The 20,195-nt window shown below is 41.4% G+C and overlaps 1 protein-coding gene across 2 annotated transcripts in view; it reads left to right on the plus strand.

Moving 5' to 3' along the window:
- SLC4A8 (solute carrier family 4 member 8) overlaps positions 1-20,195 on the plus strand; it is a 90,734-nt gene that overhangs the window by 26,041 nt on the left and 44,498 nt on the right. The window contains exons 3-14 of one of the 2 annotated variants that reach the window (XM_050748715.1): positions 834-980; positions 1,470-1,605; positions 2,914-3,074; positions 5,725-5,913; positions 6,927-7,018; positions 8,330-8,487; positions 9,583-9,670; positions 10,692-10,838; positions 11,978-12,078; positions 17,972-18,146; positions 18,743-18,876; positions 19,828-20,073. In XM_050748715.1, coding sequence (XP_050604672.1) covers positions 834-980; positions 1,470-1,605; positions 2,914-3,074; positions 5,725-5,913; positions 6,927-7,018; positions 8,330-8,487; positions 9,583-9,670; positions 10,692-10,838; positions 11,978-12,078; positions 17,972-18,146; positions 18,743-18,876; positions 19,828-20,073 — 1,774 coding nt within the window. The remainder of the gene's footprint in view (positions 1-833; positions 981-1,469; positions 1,606-2,913; positions 3,075-5,724; positions 5,914-6,926; positions 7,019-8,329; positions 8,488-9,582; positions 9,671-10,691; positions 10,839-11,977; positions 12,079-17,971; positions 18,147-18,742; positions 18,877-19,827; positions 20,074-20,195) is intronic. The other variant, XM_050748716.1, reaches the window with a different exon arrangement.

Genomic DNA, 20,195 nt, shown 5'->3' on the forward strand with positions numbered 1-20,195 from the left:
AAGAATAGGAGGAAAAGAAAAGAAGGAATAGGAGCAGAGGAACTAGGGAGGGAACAATATTGGGTCACTTATTTTCTCATGTCTCCCCTCTCTTTTTTTTAACCCTAGCCTCACCCTCCTCATGACTTATAACTAGTCTCTTTTAGTACTGTTCTAGATTGTGTGTGCTACAATGTAGAAAATAAAATAATGGAAGCTGATCCTAGGATGAATACATCCTAGGCTGCTACAATTTATTCCAGGCATTGTGTTAAGCATTTTGCATGCATAACCTTATTTATTGCTTATGAAAACTCTGTGAGTTTAAATGCTAAGCTTTTAATATTTCTTCTTAAAGATGAGTCACAGAGAGATTGGATAAATTGTTCAAGGTCACATGGCAAGTGAATGATGGAATTGAGTTTTGGACCCAGGTGGGCTGATTTGAGCCTTACCTGTGCTCTTAACCACTTTTCTAAACTGCCTCTCTGCCAAGACCTGCCACACTTGTCATAGAGCAACTGTATTGCCTTTAAAAAAAATCACTCAGTCAAATTGTCATTGTCATAACAATAACATCTGAATCAGCCTTTACAGTTTGGAAATCACATTATTTCTTCAGTCTTCACAAGATCTCTGTGAAGTTTGCAGGCATGTGCAGGACAAAGGAAGAGACCTTCAACTCCAAAATCTCTATATCTTTACTCCTGGAAGTCTTTGAAGTTTTGTTATTCCAGAGTGTGACCAGACCAAAGAACTGTGATATTTTTTTCTGTTAACTATGCTAGGCTTTTTTTTTTTTTTCTTTTTTTAACTAAAGGAGTTCTTTCCACAGACCTTCTGCTTCTTTCCAGGTCATAGAACTCTATATGTGGGAGTTCGGATGCCGCTTGGCCGGCAGAGCCATCGGCACCACCGCACTCATGGCCAGAAGCACCGGAGACGAGGGCGGGGCAAAGGAGCCAGCCAAGGGGAGGAAGGCCTGGAAGCCCTGGCCCACGGTAATGGCCTTGGGAGACAGGGCGGGTGTCCATGGCCCAGAGGCATGGGGAGGCTGAGGGAACATGTGACTGACATTAGAAGCTGGTCTTGATTCTTGAGCCTTTTTGTGGGATTTTCAGTGCTTCCTTCCAAGAAGAAATGCCTCTATAAGAGGCAAAAATATTTTCATGAAAACTTCACAGTTCTGACCTCCTAAAATCAATACCGTAATAGGTAAAATCCCTTGCTAGAGAATTAGCCAATCTTTTTGATCAAAATTCACCAGTTTTCCAGTTTCTTGTGGGTTTTCTTCAAGTGGTCTTCATTCATAAATTTTTCCTCCCATGAAGCTACTTCTACAGAGTAGCTTTTCCTCTGAGAATAAAGAAATATTTTTCTTCTGCATTCGTTGTCTATATATATTCCTAAAATTGTTAGGTAGTGAAGAATGCTATTTCTGTTCTAAGTGTGAGGCTAGAGCAGACCTTTCTCTTTGGTTGATTTCCTAGACACACCATCTCAGCGTGTTCAGTTCATTCTTGGCACCGAGGAAGATGAAGAGCATGTGCCTCATGAGCTGTTTACAGAGCTGGATGAGATCTGTATGAAAGAGGGAGAAGACGCTGAGTGGAAGGAAACAGCCAGGTAAGGCCCTAAAATGGCCTGCATCAAGATCTGCTTGGGTAGGCAAATGTATACCTTTCAGCAAGTGACAGGCCTGCCTGCCTTATTTCTTCTTGGGAGAAGCTGTGACTGACACGGGGACTGACATTCCAGCGTCTCCCATGGAGAGTTTTGGTGTTGGCATCTTTATGATATCTTTGGTGATATCTATGCCAGTTGACCTGGAGCATGGGATTGGTGAAATAACATGGGATAGTCAGTCAGGGGTCCCCTCTCATTTGTTTGGGGCTCAGAGTTAGTTTATGGGCTATCTTGGTACTATTATAGGTCTGGCTTAGAAGATGTAGACAGGGCCACCTTCGTGGGGACCTAGTTTAGCAGACGCAGCATAGGTCCAGACTTCTTCTGCAAGTGAACTATAGGGTTCAAATTCACCGGCAGTCACAGAGTTTTTGAGACTTTAACTTCCTCTGGGACAATTCAACCTCATAGAGACCCTTGGGATTATATCCAGCCTGACTGTAGGCTTCCTGGAGTGGTTATAGAATAACTATGCTTCTCTGAGACTCAAATCCCAGAAGAGCCCTCAGGATAACCAAGGACATGTCTAGGCTCCTCTAGTAACTGACCAGTGAACCTTACAGATGATGCCTGAGCCTCGAGGAAGGAGCGAGGTGGGTAATTAGGAAAGTGTGGCTTCAGCTCTCACTGAAACAGTTCTTGCTGGATGCCTGCTGTATTGTAAATGTTATGGGTTGAGAGATTTAAACAGGCCAATTGACCTGGTACTAAGTGAAAAGGCAATCAGTCTTTTGTTATTCCATCTTGGCAGACTTCTAAAGGTCACACAGAACACTGAACACTAAAGGTCACATAGGACAATGATAAAAAAAATATATCATTTTATTAATGTGATTTGTCAGTATATCCAAATGATATAGATTAAATCTATTTTTTTAATTGTACAGGTAACTCATGCTTATTATAGAAAGTTTAAGAATAAAGATAAGCAAAAAGAAGAAAAAAATTGTCTGTAATTCCACAGCTGCAGGGTTAGTGAGGAATGTAATATTTGGTGTCTTATACATGTAGGTATTTGACTTTTAAAAATTTTTTTAAAAATGAGAATGGAATTAAACTATACTCAATCTTGCAGTGTTCTATTTCCTGCTTTTTTCACTTATCAATGTACCCTGAACATATAGATTAGATTTTACAATGTTCAGTATGGCTATCCAGATATTTTCCTCTGTGGCTTACATTGAAGATTCTCTCTTAAAAATTCCTCATTTTCTATCTTTGGCATCTAGTTATTTGTAATGCTTTCAGGTGGCTGAAGTTTGAAGAAGATGTTGAAGATGGAGGAGAACGCTGGAGCAAGCCTTATGTGGCAACCCTTTCATTGCACAGCCTGTTTGAGCTAAGGAGCTGCCTTATTAATGGAACAGTCCTTCTGGATATGCGTGCAAATAGCATAGAAGAAATTTCAGGTAAGGTTGGGGAAGGAAAAACAGAGAAACTTTCTTATAAATTTAAGAAGAGTGGGAAAAAAAAGAGTGTGGTGTGGCAGAAAGAATACAGTGGCTTGTATGACCTTGGGCAAGCCACAACCTTCCAGGCCTCAATGTCCTTGACTGTGGGAAGTGTTTCAGGCTAACAAACAACTCTACGTACTTCACAGGTGTATTATGGGATTCAAATGACATGGTGTTAAGTTTCCATTTGTCTGTTTATTCAGCAAATGTTTTATTTTGTATCTGCTATATACTTGGTAATGTGCTAGGCATGGGGGAATAAAGTCCCCTTGGGTACGGTGGCTCACACCTGTAATCCCAGCACTTCGGGATGCCAAGGTGGGTGGATAACTTGAGCTCAGCAGTTCCAGGCCAGCCTGGTCAACATGGTGAAACCCTGTCTCTACAAAAAATACAAAAATTAGCGGGGCATGGTGGCTCATACCCGTAGTCCCAATTATTCAAGAGGCTGAGGCATGAAGATCACTTGAGCCTGGGAGGTCAAGGCTGCAGTGAGCCAAGATTGTGCCACTGCACTCCAGCCTAGGTGACAGAGTGAGACCCTGTCTCTTAAAAAAAAGAAAAAAAGAAAAAGAAAGAAATGATTCCTGCCTTCAAGGAGCTCACCTTCAAGTGGGGGAAATAGCCATGGAAATGACAATTAAAATAAGTGCAACAACAGAGACATGCTTGATAATAATTAGAGAAAGGGACAATTGGAAGTTGTGTGGAAAAAAGGAGTAAAGAGAATTAAAGACTTTAAAATATAGCATCTAGGGCAGATATGCAGGAACTTGAGCCAAAGTGCCTCTACCTCTTCAGTAAGATGTGAAGGGGAGATGTCTAATTGTTCTTCCTGAAGTGATTGAGTGTTAAGTTACTGTGTTTGGGGCCTGCATGGAGAAACACCTGGGCGCATGGTGTGAGTTTTCCCTTGAATTGGTTCTGTTTGGCTGGACAGGTTAAAGAAATATTTCTCCAAATCTTTCTCTATTTCAAGTATCCGAGTCATTCTGTCTCTCTGGGATCATAGGAGGACCCAGGGGAGGGGTAAGCACTGATGGGACATTGGATCCCCCTCTTTGTACCCCAGAAGTATCACTTTGCCTGGGAAAAATGAAATTCTCATGTTCATCATTGGAGTCACATTTTGCTAACTTTTGACTATTTGTCTGAAATCCTATGACTGTCCCTAAAAAGGTTGTTTGTTAGGGAGAAGAATCCCTGGGAGCCATTGAAGCTGTTTAAAACTTTGTAAACAACAGCAGTCACTGGAGAGTTTTGGACAGGGTGATGATCAGTCAGATTTTGCATATTAGAAAGATAATGATGACAGCAATATGGAGGGTGAATTGATGGGAGAAATGCATTAGGCTATTGCAGTAGTTCAGGTGAGATCACCTGCACTGTGGGCAGTGGCAGTTAAGGGATGGATAATTTTTCTCCTGATAACTTTAAGTGATAAGAGAGATAGAGGGAGACATGAGGTGGATGTTCTTTTTTTTCCCCCAAGATGAAGGGTCCTGAAGCATGATTATAATATCGGGGGAAGGAACCAATGAATATAAAGGTTAAAAATACAGAAATATGGCTCTTCAGCTTGAATATGAAATAGATTTTCCTCATTTATTGCTTCTAGTACTTGGATAGTCGTGGATGGAATTAGAAATTGAGGATAGGTTGAGGTTTTTGGGAGGCTTTTGAAGTAGTATGTAGGACTGAAGTAAAGTGCTATGATTCTTCACATCAGGTACCTAATATATTCATAATATTTTAGTGATACAGAGTAAAGTGCATAAAGGAAAGTCAGCACTCTCTCTATATCATCTCGTTTAATTTCCTGTAACAACCTTCTGACAGATAATATGAGCTCCATGTTACAGATGAAGAACTGAGGTATAGAGAGATTATATACCTTGCTCAAGATCACACAGCTAGAAAGTGGTAGAACAGGGAAACAATGTGGGCCTTTAACTCCAGAACCCATACTGATAACTGCTATGTTGACTGCCACTTATCCCTAGGTATTGAGATTTTTTTCCCCTTCAACTCTGTTGGGCTTGATAGGTTTAAAGGTGATACTTGGTGGTAATTGTCTGGGGTGAGTGGTTAGTTAACTTAATTTTTCTTATAGATTCCTCTTCTAAATATCCCTTTGGAGTTCTACAGTTATAGTTCTTCTTGACAATTACAGCAATGTTAAAATCTTGGAGGAAGGGAATGTAGGGGAAATTTGGCAGATGACAGAACAAAGTAGGTGATAATGTGAACTTTCAAATTATACAGTCCTGAATTTGAATCCCAGCTCTGCAAACTGCTAGATGTAAGACGTTGGAGAATTTTCTAGCATTTGGGCGTCAGTTTCCTCATTTGTAAAAATTGTTGTGCTAGTGCTCACTAGTTTCTATGCCCAATAATAATAATTTGTAACATGAATAAAGTATAACTTTTCACAGTCACTATCATCAAATGGTACTTTCAGACATGAAGCTGAAATTGCACCTCAATGACCCTAGTGGAGCTGCTTCCCCCTACTCTATGCCCTTTACCCCGCTCCACCTGATGTTGGCCTCCTTGGGTTCATTAACCCTCAGTCTGAGTGTTCATGTGAGTGCCTACTTTCCAGACCTGATCCTGGATCAGCAAGAACTGTCCAGTGACCTGAATGACAGCATGAGGGTTAAAGTGCGGGAAGCCCTTCTCAAAAAGCATCATCATCAGAATGAAAAGAAGAGAAACAACCTCATTCCCATTGTTCGCTCCTTCGCTGAGGTTGGCAAGAAGCAGTCTGATCCTCATTCGATGGATAAACATGGTAAGATTATTAGGTGATTTTTCTCTCTTTATTAATAAGACATTGGGAACTAGTTGGAGATACTGACTTACTAGGGGTAGGGGCTGTATTTGTCTAATATGTTTCCATGTCCACTTAGGCACTTAGTACTTTTTCAAGACTGGTAAGATTGGTGACTGGGACTGGTGCCCATCTCTGTCTCATGGCATTCCTCAGATAGGTTTTAACGGACCCAAGATGAGGGACTTATGCCCCAGGGTGGCCTCAGAACTGATGTAGCTTTTGAGAGATAGCCACATTGGGGATAATTTGAGACCAGAGAAGGTAAACTGGAGCTTTTTAGAAGCAAACAAATGTCTTAGATTAGGGAGGCAAAATACAGTAGAGTAGGTTCTTGAGTCAGACTTGTAGGCTTGTGATTGTGGCTTTACCACTCACAAAATATATGACTTTGGGCACTCTACTAAGCCTCTTTAAGTCTCACTTTCTTACCTATAGAGTAAGAGTAATAATAGGACCTACTCCACAAATTTATTGTGAACTTCAATGAGTTAATCCATGTAAAGCCTTAGCCAGATGCATGGTGGATTATAAGCACTCAGAATTTCAGCTGCTGATTGGTTCCTTTTCCTGTGGCCAGGCAGGGTCTCATCTACATTTATTTCCTGGTCTCTACTCATATTGAATCACCATGTGCAGGGGATATGCCTGGGAATCTATATTTTTGAAAAGTTTTCCATAGGGGTCTCTCATATGCATGTCTGGTGAAGGATCACTGCCTTAATAGAGAAATAAAAGAGGGTCATAAATGTGTTCAGAAAGAAGGTGCAGAAGTAGCAAGAGCTCTGTCCTTCTCTTACCACTAACTAGTAGATAAGGAGAAAGATATGTGTGGGTCTTGACTTCATAGTCATCTTAACCTCTTTTCTATGTGGGCTTTGCAGGAGAAGGCAGAACCACCTGATACTGGGTGGGATGTATCAGAAGGGGAAAAGGGCAGGGACTCAGGATTTTGTTTGATTTTCTCCATATAGGTCAAACCGTGTCTCCTCAGTCTGTTCCAACTACAAATCTTGAAGTAAAAAATGGAGTGAATTGTGAACATAGTCCTGTGGATTTAAGCAAGGTGAGCAGAGTCGTGGGAAATTGGCTTCTAGGCCTAAGGTTCTTTTTAGTGAAATCCAGAGTTTAATTGCTGGAATCTGGGTAAGGTTTAGTGTTTCAAGACTCTTTCCCTAAGACTAGAGCTTTTTCTGCATAAAAGGAGGCCCATCTGTGCATGTCTTTTCCCTTCTACTTCAGCCTGGGTGAAGCTGACTCAACAGTTTCTTCCTCCAGATTCAACCTACTGAAAACTGAGACTAGCTACTTAGAATCTTCCCTAACACAGATCTCTTGATTTTTCAATTATTTTTTTGGTGCCTGCTCTCCAGCAGTTCCTTCTCACCCCCAAGGGTTTTGCCAAAACAGTATTTTGGATATCTATTTAGAGACAGATGTCTCCTAAAACTAATTCTTGGTTGAAGCTCTCCTTGAGGACTGTGACTTTGGTATCTGAGGCCTTCTGTAGTAGCAGTGCCTCACTGCAGCTTCTGGTCCAAGCCTTGGTCTCCTTGTCTCTAGCCTCTCCTTGCTCTGGTCTGTCTTTGACACTGTGTTTCTAAAACACAGATAGTGTCTTATCACTTTCTCTGCTCATAAGGCTGTCCATTTTATTTAGAAAACCTGAAACCCCTGACAAAACATTTGAGTGTTTAAAAAGGGAAAGAATGTGACCCAGAGCTTCAGAAACATTTTTCTTGGAGGAAGCTTAGGGGACTGGGATTGAAATAACAATACCTGGTTTTAAAATCCAAATCTATACCTTAAAAGCTCTGTGGTCCTGGGCAAGGCAACTTCACCTCTCTGGGTTTCAGATACTTCATTTTTTTTTTTCCTTTAAGTGGGATGAATGCAGTCTGTCATATCTTCCTTCTGGGGTTTTTGTAAGGATCAAATAAAATAGTGTAAGAAAACATTTGCTAACCATAAAATGACATATGAGTGTAAGGTATGAGGAGGGTGATTGATATTTAAGGTGATGGGGCCGGGTGCCGTGGCTAACGCCTGTGATCTCAGCACTTTTGGAGGCTGATGCGGGTGGATCACATGAGGCCAGGAGTTTGAGACTAGACTGGCCAACATGGCAAGACCCCATCTCTACTAAAAATACAGAAAAATTAGCTTTACATGGTGGTGCATGCCTGTAATTCCAGCTACTGGGGAGCCTGAAATACAAGAATTGCTTGAACCTGGGAGGCAGAGAGCTGTGAGCACTGCACTGCAGCGTGGGTGACAGAGTAAGACTCTGTCTCAAAAAAAAAGTAAATAAAAATTTAAAAAATGATATTTAAGGTGGTGGTTCCCAAGTTGTCAGAGGATTCTTTTGAACTTTCAGGTAGACCTTCATTTCATGAAAAAAATTCCTACTGGGGCTGAGGCCTCCAATGTCCTGGTTGGTGAGGTGGATATTTTGGACCGTCCCATTGTTGCCTTCGTGAGGCTGTCTCCAGCTGTTCTTCTCTCAGGCCTAACAGAAGTGCCAATCCCAACAAGGTAAAGGCAAAGATAAAACTCATGCATTCTATCTAATATTCAAATTTATGTAGTGCTGGTAGAAGAAACCAGTTAATACTGAAGTTTAGAATTAATTAATTTTAGGAATGGTGTTTACAATTCAGCAGAAAAGCCAGATGTGCTGGTGTGTGCCTCTAATCCCAGCTACTTGAGAGGCTGAGGCGGGGAATTACTTGAGCCCAGGAGTTTGAGCCTGCAATGAGCTAGAATCCTAGGATGGCACCATGGCACCCCAGTGTGGGTGACAGAGTGAGACTCTGTCCTTTTTTTAAAAAAAATCAGTAATCTCAGAAAATTGAGGTATATTTGATTAACCACCATGAAAAGGAATTCTGAGATTTCTCAGGCTGTGACTGCACAGTATCTTCAGTCTTGGAAACAGAGAATTGAGACCATTCACAGGACATAGCAAGGGCCAATAACTTGTTAAAATAGGAAGCCAAGTCTTATCTTCTCAATTCTATAGAGCCATATTCCAGGGAAACGTCGCTGAATAAAAGTATTTGTTTCCCTTTACACAATTCTGGCAGGGTTTGCATGGTTTGCAGATATACAAGCATTTGTTCAAAAGGCTATTCATGCACTCTGAAGGTGGTGATGCTGGTGATTCGGAGCCCTGCTACTTACAGAGAGTATTCAGATGTCCAGAACACATTTAGACTCCTATGTAAGGCTTGATCATTTCAACTTCCTTATCCCTCTCCTCTCCCCATCATTTTCTTATTAGAACAATAAGTAGAATTCAGACAACCTTGAATTTGCACCACAGTGCCATGTTTTGAAAAAGCATATTTTCTACAGCTAGGAATTGTGTCTATGGAAACCCTAAGAAATGTAACCACATTATTGAATGATGCCACACAATAGCTTCCAATGCCCATAGTAGAGCTATTATTAGGTCAAAGCAACTCAAAGTGCTCCTTTATTACTGTCTCCTTGTTTTGTTTTTTTTTTTTTAAGGTGCAGTGATGATTTCTGTATGATAGGAGAGAGAAATCTTATGCTGTTTAGAGAGTACTAATAGCCCTTCTTTATATTTACTCACATAATTTCCTCCTCTGTGTGTTTTGCCAGATTTTTGTTTATCTTATTGGGTCCAGTAGGGAAAGGTCAGCAGTACCATGAGATTGGCAGATCCATGGCCACCATCATGACAGATGAGGTATGTGCAACTTCTGCTTCAGTCTTCCATCTCATAAATATTTATTGAATATTTACTCTGTGCCAGGCACTATGCTAGTTGTTGGGGATAAAATACTTTCCATTGCAATGTCTGCTGGGAAGTAGTTCAGGGCACTTCTCTGAGAGCCTAGTGTGGAAGGACCAAGCTCTAAAGGATTTTTCTTCCTATGTTATCTCTCCTTTTTTGAGTAATCAAGAATGCAGAGAAATCTTTTTCTGGGGAAACTACTATTGCCAAGTAGGATACAGAGAGAAATATATTAAGGTTGGCTTAACTTTCAAGAGAAGATGGTTAATTAAATACATTCAAGCTATTTACATATAGAAACCTCACTCCTGTTCCACTAAATGAGACTGGTTTGTATAAGGTCATGGGTATGACCTCAGGCAGTGTAGTGTGAATGTCTTGACTAGTCTGTACCAAAACCACCAGACATTTTGACATTTTGACATAGAACCCACAGTGCATACTCTGATAAGGACTGCACTGCTTGGTAAACTGCAAAGTAGGGCTTTCAAGGCATATGCCTTAGGCGGCAGAGGGAGGTGTGGCGTGTTTTTTATCAGCTTTCTTTGATTGGTAGGCTTAATTCATGAAGGACTTTCATTAGTAATTCCATCCAGTGTTTCCAACCTTCATGATCAAGAAAATTTCCCTCTCAACCTGGGAAAACTGATTTAAAAAAATTTTTTTTTCATACATCTTGCCTTTCCTTCCATCCTTTGTGGAGGTAACATAATTGTACAACTTTAGAGTCATGTCTTATCTCTTCTTATACTAGCAGACATGTATTTAGCTCTTTTTGATGCATCTCTTTCCACACTCGTTTTTTAAATCCTTTTATCCTTGTACTTCTCTAAGTGCTAAAGTTTTCTGCATCTCAGATCCCCATGACAGAGATAAAAATCAAGAGATTGTATTCATTTTTCACCATATCCATTGGTGATTGTTTCATGTAAAGTTACTTTTAACTTTCCTGAGGGTTTTTTCTTCTCCGTAGATTTTTCATGACGTAGCATATAAAGCAAAAGAGCGAGATGATCTCCTGGCGGGGATTGATGAGTTCCTAGACCAGGTGACGGTGCTTCCTCCAGGAGAGTGGGATCCCTCCATTAGAATTGAGCCACCCAAAAACGTCCCTTCCCAGGTAATGTATGCACATCAGCCAATGTGGCTATTGTCACTTACTGACTGCCCACCATGGACAAAGCAAAGACCATGTGGGTATATGCTAAATATATCAAGATGCAGCCCTGTTTTGGTGCACCTAGAATATCAAAACAGTAATAAAAATAAATCTGGGCCGGGTGTCGTGGCTCATACCTGTAATCCCAGCTCTTTGGAATGCTGAGGCAGGTGGATCACCTGAAGTCAGGAGTTTGAGACCAGCCTGGCCAACGTGGTGAAACCCCATCTCTACTAAAATTACAAAAATTAGCTGGGTGTGGTGGTGGGTGCCTATAATCCCAGCTACTTGGGAGGCTGAGGCAGGAGAATCGCTTAAACCTGGGAGGCGGAGGTTGTAGTGAGCCGAGATGGTGCCACTGCACTCCAGCTTAGGTGACAGAGCGAGACTCCACCTCAAAAAAAAAAAGAATTTGCGTAACATAAATTGGCTCAGGTGTGATGGGGTTAGTCAGGATTACCTGAGGATGAATTTTAAGCCAAATTTTGAAGGATTAATGTGAAATAGCAGAGAGAAGGCAGAACATTTCTTGTGACTACATTGTATACAAGTCATCAAATGAAAAAATCAAGTTGTATAAAGAGAGCAAATAGAATGTCTGATATCTTTCTGACATATTAAAGATGGGAAAGGAACTCCTACTGTATACTAGACACCAGCCAGGTGCTTTATATATGCAAATTCAGCCTTCCCGGGAACATCCCTCAAAAGATATTGCTATCTCTGGTTTTACAAAATGTGGAATAAAACTATCTTCTAGGGCAAGATTTTAAGGTAAAGTAAGATTACACAGAGGCAGATTTGAAACTGGAACTTAGGTCATATTTGATGCCAAAGCCCCCATTTTTCTCTTTTCTAGGCAAGGCTTAGTTAGGAGTCAGGTACTATGGAACAGGAAGAGAAATTATGGGGTATGTGTGTGTGTGTGTGTGTGTTTCAGTAAAGTCAATAAACTGCATCAAGTCAGTAAGTGTATTTGAAAGCTACAAACACTTGGGCATTTTTGGTTGCTTTTGGGTTATCCCATTGCCACTCCTTGCTGATAGCAGGATGGAAAGATAGATGTTACCTTTACTAATTTTGTAGTCTTCTGTTAAAAGGAAAAAAGGAAAATGCCTGGAGTTCCAAATGGAAATGTTTGCCACATAGAACAGGAACCACATGGGGGTCACAGTGGGCCAGAACTTCAGCGCACTGGGCGGTAAGTCCTGGGACGTTTTACAGCAATGCTGCTTATTGGGTAGAAGTTATGTAAAGCAATGAGGCATCCTCTTTCTTTCAGCCTACTTCTCTGTAGTGGGAATTTATTGGCTGAAGAATGACATTTCAAATGGAACCACTGACTAGAAGTATTATGAATATATCAAATATCGTATTCATTCAAGTTTCTCAAATCACCTACCATGTTTTGTCTCACCTCCAGTCCTTCCTACCATTGTTCACTCTGATTTGAACACTCTTCCCTTTCCTCATCTCCTTGCTAACTCCTACCTATCCTTAGTCTCAGTTCTTGTGTCGCTTCCTTTGGAAAGCCTTCTAGGACTCTTTCTGGATGAGGTTAGATGTTCCTGCTATGTAATGTCACAGTATTGAGCTCTGACCTCCCTTCCCCACATTACAGCCTTTATCATACTTTATTATTATTGGTTGATCTATTGTCTTTTCTGCTAGACTGTTTGTTCCCAAAGAGCAGGGGCTCCATTATATTCCTAGGACCCACCACAGTGCCCTGAACAGAGTAGGGTCTCAATATCTGCCAAATGAATGAAATGAATAAATACTTCTAGAATGATGTCTGTTCTGTAGCATGGAATGGACTAGGTATGATAAATGTTGAGTAATCATTTTAGGTTAAGAAACTCCCTTAGATTAGGAAGACAGGTACTATTTTAGGTGTGTGTGCCTCAGAATAGGCAATCTACTCTTCTAGGCCAACATTTTAAGGACAGATGTCCAAGGAGGAGGTAAGTGAGGGAAGCAGGTCCCCAGACTAGGAGGTTTTATTCCCTAGGTCAGAAGGTGGTAAACGAGAATGATATTTTGAGTTAGTGTGATATCCAGAGGTGTCCCCAGAGAAGGTTGAGACTATAGCTCTGTCTCTGTTAAGCTGTACTGTGTCTAAGAAGGTTCTGCTGGGTAGAGATTCTCAGGGTAGGACTCAGATTATGGAAAGCAGCTTTTATGTCCTCTAACCCCTTGCTTTCTTCTTTTCTGCGTCCTTGCTTGAGGTTGCTTTCCTTACTCTTCTATCCTCAGCACTCCACCCAGTGGAAACTCAGAGTTGTTTTGGAATTGTGGAAAGCATTTTATTTTTCCAATCTTGGAAATCCAGGGAGAAACCAGGAGAGGAGACAGAGAAACAGGAGAGAATGGCACTTGACTAGCAGTGTCCTGACGAGGAGCATGTTTTCTGGTAGGAAAAATGTGTTGGAGGGTAGGGGAAGATGGCTGTGCTCTGGGAGGGAGCATTGGTGGAAAGAAGGAGTGCTTGCAATGGAAGGGCCACTGAAAAGAGGGAGCAGCCTTCCCTTTTTAAAAAACATTTTCTTTAAAGTTGGGAGAGGTCTCAATTGGGTGGGGAGGCCTGGTATTGAGAGGCAGTTCAAGGGAAGCATGTGTCCTCAGAAGGGGTTCCAGGATAGAGACTCTCCTAGAGGAGGTGGTAATTTTTTCAGGAAAAGGTTTTAAGTATGGATTTGATATTTCAAAATTATAATTTATCTTTTGGATATAAAGGGTATCCATAGTTTAGGAACTTAAGAGTTTGAAAGTGGTAGAATTTAGGGCAACAAGGTTTTCCTCAAACCAGTATCTGTGCAGAGGTGAGATTTTAGGTTGCTATTGGTGCCAAAGAAAACAAATGGATTAGCGTCCCAGGCTTTGTGAGAGGGGGTCACTTATAATCAATTCCACCTGAGGGTTTGGGAGACCATTATATTGGATCTCAACAGTTATAAGATCTTGGAAATGGCATCTGATGTCCCCAAGGAAATCCCATATTGCCAGGATCATATGCTTATTCACAAACCGCAAGTATCTTAACTCACAAATTCAAATGGAGTTTGAAGGAGTTCTCCCATAATGTCATGTCAGGAACTTCTGGAACTGACAAAGCTAAAAGGAAGCTCTGGGCTCAGAGCTTAGCTCTGCTTCATATGGGAGATGCTTCCTCTTTCTGAGCTTCTGTCATTTTCCTTAGAGCCCTTAGTAAAGGGCCTCAAGCCATATGACCTTCCTCCCATTGTAGCTCCTTAGGCAAGGTGACATAATGGCTGCGAAGATCATATTTCCAGGCCAGCTCTGGGCTCTTTCTCAGTCTCAAATTATGTGGGAGGTAAATGTGAGCCTTTTTTTGCATGTGGACATCCTGTACGTTTCTGTACTTTCCTGGACTGCATATTAAAACCACATTAGCCTGGGTTTTATAATTTTTTGGACTATTAGTTGTGTTTCTTTGAGATGCAAAACTGCTTTATGCATGCCATGTTGCACAATCTTGGAGCAAAACTTGAATAACATCTTGGGGAATATTATCCTTGTTGGATGGAGAAGTATTTGAAGGCAGGGTGAAGTAGACTCTAAGAAGGTGGGAAAGAAGACAAAATTGAAATGGTACTGTGAGTTCTGTATGATCTGACCCTTCAAGCCAGGGTTAAGACAGATCTTAAACCTCCCTGATATTGACTAAGGCAGGGATGCCATAAGTAACAAAGAAGAAAGTATGACTAGAGTGTTCCTAGGCCACAAGCTCCACAGCAAGGAGGGTGCTCTGGAAAGGGTCTTTTCAGGGTAGATTTCTGTCCCTTATCGGAGATGCCACTTTGGGGAAGGGTTAATGGAAAAAAGAATCAGGAGCTGCTATCTGGATGATCCCCCCACACTTCAAACAGGTTTCTTCCAAAGTATACCAGACAAATGGATAGCTGGCCTGTTTCTAAAGCCCTCCAGGGAAGGGTTCCTTAAGTCTATGCTCCAGAGCCTAGTGACCCTCTACACGGGTAAGTCCTTTCTTGCATCAAGCTTAAATTAAACTCATATCCCTGTGTGCCTCCTGCCCCAGAAAACTTGAATGTGAAGGACAGTGTTGAAAGGGAAAGGAAATCCCAAGTACAGAAAGAAGCATCCATGCCTGATGAATATCTGTTGTAGATGTGCAACCATAGTCTGATTTTATGCATGAATGAGGTATGAGGCTGACTTCATAAAGTGTTCAGAAATTATTTTATTAATTTATAGTTATACCATCCATAAGAGCTCAGATCTTTCCCTGCCTTTTAATCACTGCTAGACAGATAGATGTCTTCCCTTTTCATGGCTTCTCAGAAATCCATTTCACATAAATCTTTTGTCTGTTGCTCACAGACACTCCTCTCCTCCTGTGTCTAGGGGCTGAGTATTCATGGCAGCATCTCAGGTAGCCTCAGAGTGTGTGTGTGTGTGTGTGTGTGTGTGTGTGTATGTGTGTGTGTAGGGGGTCACTATTATACAGGGAGATTCTTCTCACAGAATTATGCTCTCCAGAGGAAGACGACTGGTAATGAAGAGGTGATAATCACATGATAATAAGATGCTATGTTAGCTAAGAACCCAGAAATACTTGAATCTTACCCCAGCTGAATTACTGCTGCCTGCAAGGTATTGAGGGGCTATTTACCTAGAGGAGAAAGCAAGACAAAGTGACACTTTATTACTAACTGAAGCATTGGCCCCAAACCCTGAGGCCTCATGATTTAGGCTAGATCATGTGTATAGCTCCTTTACCTAAGCTAAGTTTGCCAGGTAGGCTAAAACTAGGGCAGATCACAAGACTGGCTTTGCTTCTCTTCCTTAAGCCCAGACCTAGATTATGATGTTACTGCTGTAAGGTGAGGAAAGGTGAACCCAACTATACCCACCAGAACCAGAGGAAAAGAGCAGGTGGGTAAGTGTCTGTCCTGTGTCCACCTGCACACCCATTGTACTAGCTAGATGAGAGAGAGTGTTCCAGGAGAAAGGGCTGGCTGGATCTTCTCCCCTGGCATACAGATCCCAGGCCTCCTCATACTCCTCTAGTCTTCTAGGTGAGAGAAGGAAAGAGAGCTCACCAAGTCTCCTTCCATAAGAGAGTAGCTTGTGTGCTTTTTTAAAGATAGCTTTTTGTTATAGAAAATTTCAAACATAAAGAAGGGAGAATAGTTTAATGATCCCCCAGGTACCCATCAACTATTATCAACATTTTGCCAATCTTGTTTCATCTGTTTCTTCCCAGTTAATTTTATTTTTATGTTTTCTAGATTATTTTAAACCAAATCACCAACATTTTACCTGTAAATGCTTCAGTATGCATCTCTTTGATTAGGACATTACAAAAATTATCATGCCATTATCAACCTAACAAAATTAGCAATCATTCTGTACATTGTCTAGTGCTCCATTCTTATTAAACCTTTCTATGATTGTGTTAGCAACATCTTTTTTAGAGTTCATTTGTTTGACATAGGAGTCAATCAAAGTTTGCATTTGGTTATTATGCTCCCATTTTGTAATAGTCCCTCTTCCTTTTTTTCTATGCCATTGATTGGTAGAAGAAACCAGGTGATTTGTGCTATAAAATGCTGAGTGGCTGTTTTTGTTATTCACCTGACAGCCCTCTCCCTGGTGCAGTTACTCCACTCTTAGAAAAAGTGATTGAATTGGGAACACATCTCCTCCTTAGTGTGGGATATCTTGGTCTTGGTCTGTCTCATCTTTGAGAAGAGGAGAAGGGCGCTGAAGTCCTGCCACCAAGTCCTGTTGATTCTACCTCCTGATTAGCTCTTGAATCCATCCACTTCTCATCCTAATCTATGTTCCATTCATCATACTACCACAGAGTGGTCCTTCCAGAATGTATGTTTGATTATGTCACTCCTCTGTTTATAGTTCTTCAGTAACTTGACATGCTATTAGGATAAAGTTTTAATTCCTTAAAACCATTTCTGGCAGGCGCTGTGGCTCACACCTGTAATCCCAGCACTTTGGGAGGCTGAGGCGGGCGGATCACAAGGTCAGGAGGTTGAGACCATCCTGGCTAACACAGTGAAACCCCGTCTCTACTAAAAATACAAAAAAATTAGCCGGGCATGGTGGCGGGCGCCCATAGTCCCAGCTACTCAGGAGACTGAGGCAGGAGAATGGTGTGAACCTGGGAGGTGGAGCTTGCAGTGAGCTGAGATTGCACCACTGCAATCCAGCCTGGGCGACAGAGCAAGACTCTGTCTCAAAAAATAATAATAATAATAGTAAATAAAACCATTTTTAAGGCCTTTTTGGCTTAGCTTCTCCAGCCTTGTCTATTGGCATTCACCCTTCGCACTGTATTATCCACTCACATCTCTCAGCACCTTGATCCACCAAGCACTCTCACCTTTAAGTGTCACCCATGTTGGTCCCTCTGCCTCATCTGCTTAACTCCCAGTCCCTCCCTGAAGTCATGGCTGAAATGCCCCTCCCTGCTCTATGCGACCATAGCACCCTCACAATACTGCCTGTCTCCTGCGCTAGACTTGGTCCTGAAGAGCAAGGCTGTTCATGTCTTGCTCATTGCTGCATCTCCAGTACCTGGCACAGTGCTTGGCACCAAGTATCTGCTGCTACTTGTCAATTGCATGAATGAATTATTATACACATTTGTCACAAGTAAGGGGGGTAGTTGTTCAGAGTAAGAAAGTGCATGTGATAGGGGCTTTTTATCTAGAAAACATTTAATAAAACTAGCAATTTTAATATCTTAAGTTGGTTTTGCACATTTCCTCCTAACAGCTCAGAATTTAAAGTCTGAAGCTAATACTTGCTTTCATGTTAATTTTTTTGAACTTTTTATTGAATGGATAATATGCATATCTAAATTAATTCTTTGTATGTTTAGGGTATTCATTTAAATATACCATAAGTCATACCCTTGGTTGCAAAGAGACTCTGTGCTGACCAAAGAGAGATATCTGTACTGGAGTCAAACTGAAGCCAAAGTCTTACGTCAAAACAGAGCACATTTGAAATGCTTTCAAATGTGTGCTGTTTACATGCTTTTAGGGAAGAGGGACTATGTTAGAGGCCTGTCTATTGTGTTTCCACAGGCTATTTGGGGGCTTGGTGCTGGACATCAAGCGGAAGGCCCCCTGGTACTGGAGTGACTACCGGGATGCACTCAGCTTACAGTGTTTGGCCTCCTTTCTGTTCCTGTACTGTGCCTGCATGTCACCTGTCATCACCTTTGGGGGATTGCTTGGAGAAGCCACTGAGGGACGCATAGTAAGGACTTTTAACCACTTCTAATGGTCCCAGACAAGACCTAAAATATTGTGGCGGCGGCCAAGTCCACTGTGGGGGAAATTACCTGGTCTAGGACTGAAGATTTTTCCTCTGAATTACCATGGTCTTCTGACATCATACCAAAGAGCAACACAGTCCTCTCTTTAGAACAGACTCTTCTGCTTGAGCATCGGCTTCAGTAGCTGGTTGCCTAGTTGAATTTTCTATTGCCTCAGTGATGGAAATTGGATATATTGATGCCATTTTAAAATAAGATTTAAAGTGACTCTATATGTGAGCTTGTAGTGTGAATGGTATCACTGTGCTTTCTATATATTTTCAAATACCAAATTGAGTCACTGAAGAATAGGAGTTAGTTAAGGAATCATGTGTCAATGGACCTGGGCACCTGAATTATTAAAGTAGTATCTGTTTATAGGAGTATTAGATGGTGTGTGCACATCACTCTTGCTAAGATGAAATACAAGCAAATGGCCATCAAGGCACACAGGAGAGCAAAGTCAGGAATGTAGCTAAGCCAACATTACTCTGTACTGATGGGCTATGGACTCAGTGATGGCTTTTTTTCCTCTCAGAGTGCAATTGAATCCTTGTTTGGAGCCTCCATGACTGGGATTGCTTATTCCTTGTTTGCGGGACAGGCTCTCACCATCCTGGGAAGTACTGGGCCAGTGCTTGTGTTTGAAAAGATTTTGTTCAAATTCTGCAAGTAAGACATTTGTTTTTCTGAAAACCCTAACCAGATTTAGTGATTATGTTGCCAGGATTAAATGTTGCCAGGATTAAAACTCAGTACAGACAGACAATATCATCTGGATTGGAAGAAACCTGAAAGGAGACCATAATTTGGTCTGTTGTCCTGCCCCCAGGTAGCACCATACCTAAAATAGCAGATCTCCTGTTCTTTTTTTTTTTTTTTTTTTTTTTTGAGATGGAGTCTCGCTCGGTTGCCCAGGCTGGAGTGCAGGTAGAGACGGGATTTCACTGTGTTAGCCAAGATGGTCTCGATCTCCTGACCTTGTGATCTGCCCGCCTTGGCCTCCCGAAGTGCTGGGATTACAGGCGTGAGCCACCGTGCCTGGCCTCAGATCTCATATTCTTAATGAGTTTGATTAATATTCCTCAGCCATTATTGAAGTCTTGACATTTTATGTTTAAAAAGACTTTCCCTAGCTAATTCAAACTTCTCCATTTCCATTGTGAGTTAGTTTTTAATTTGGCCTCATATCCCCCCGCCTTTTTTTTTTTTTTTTTTTTTTGCTAGCGGTAGTGGGGCACACGAGTGCTGTGGTTTCCCAACTTTTCCTATATAATCTTTTCTTTTTTCCTTTTATATTTCAAGTAGCAGCTCATGGGACTAGGGCCAGCCCCCCCTTTTTTTTAACTGCAAGAATAAGATCATAATTACATTAGGTAGTAATGGCAGGAATGTATATGAGACAATTTCTTTTTTCAGTTTTCATATCCTTGCCCATATCCTGTGAGGCAAATCTGTATTATAACTGTGCCAGAGCATTATTTAGAATTAAAATACAGTCAGAATTAGGGATAAACTGGGTTCCAGTGCTGGTTTAGATGAGATGAATTAACCACATTTCTGACTCCTTGTCTCTTAATGCCATCCATCCGTGCTTTCTGATGAACTTTGGTCTTGTTTCAGAGACTATGCTCTTTCATACCTCTCCCTGCGAGCTTGTATTGGACTGTGGACCGCTTTCCTGTGTATTGTCCTTGTGGCAACTGATGCCAGTTCCCTTGTCTGCTACATTACCCGTTTCACTGAAGAAGCATTTGCCTCCCTAATTTGCATTATTTTCATCTATGAAGCAATAGAAAAACTGATTCACCTGGCAGAGACCTACCCCATCCACATGCACAGCCAGCTGGACCACCTTAGCCTCTATTAGTAAGTGTGCTTTCTGCTTATTTTTAAAAATTGAGCAAAGGGCCTGAGTTTAATTGCTGATGTAGAGTGCTAGGCAGTGCTTACAGCTTCTGGTCAAGAAGTGTCTTGCCCTTTGGGAAATG

Source organism: Macaca thibetana, chromosome 11, assembly GCF_024542745.1.
Source record: "Macaca thibetana thibetana isolate TM-01 chromosome 11, ASM2454274v1, whole genome shotgun sequence".
Taxonomy (NCBI): Eukaryota; Metazoa; Chordata; class Mammalia; order Primates; family Cercopithecidae; genus Macaca; species Macaca thibetana.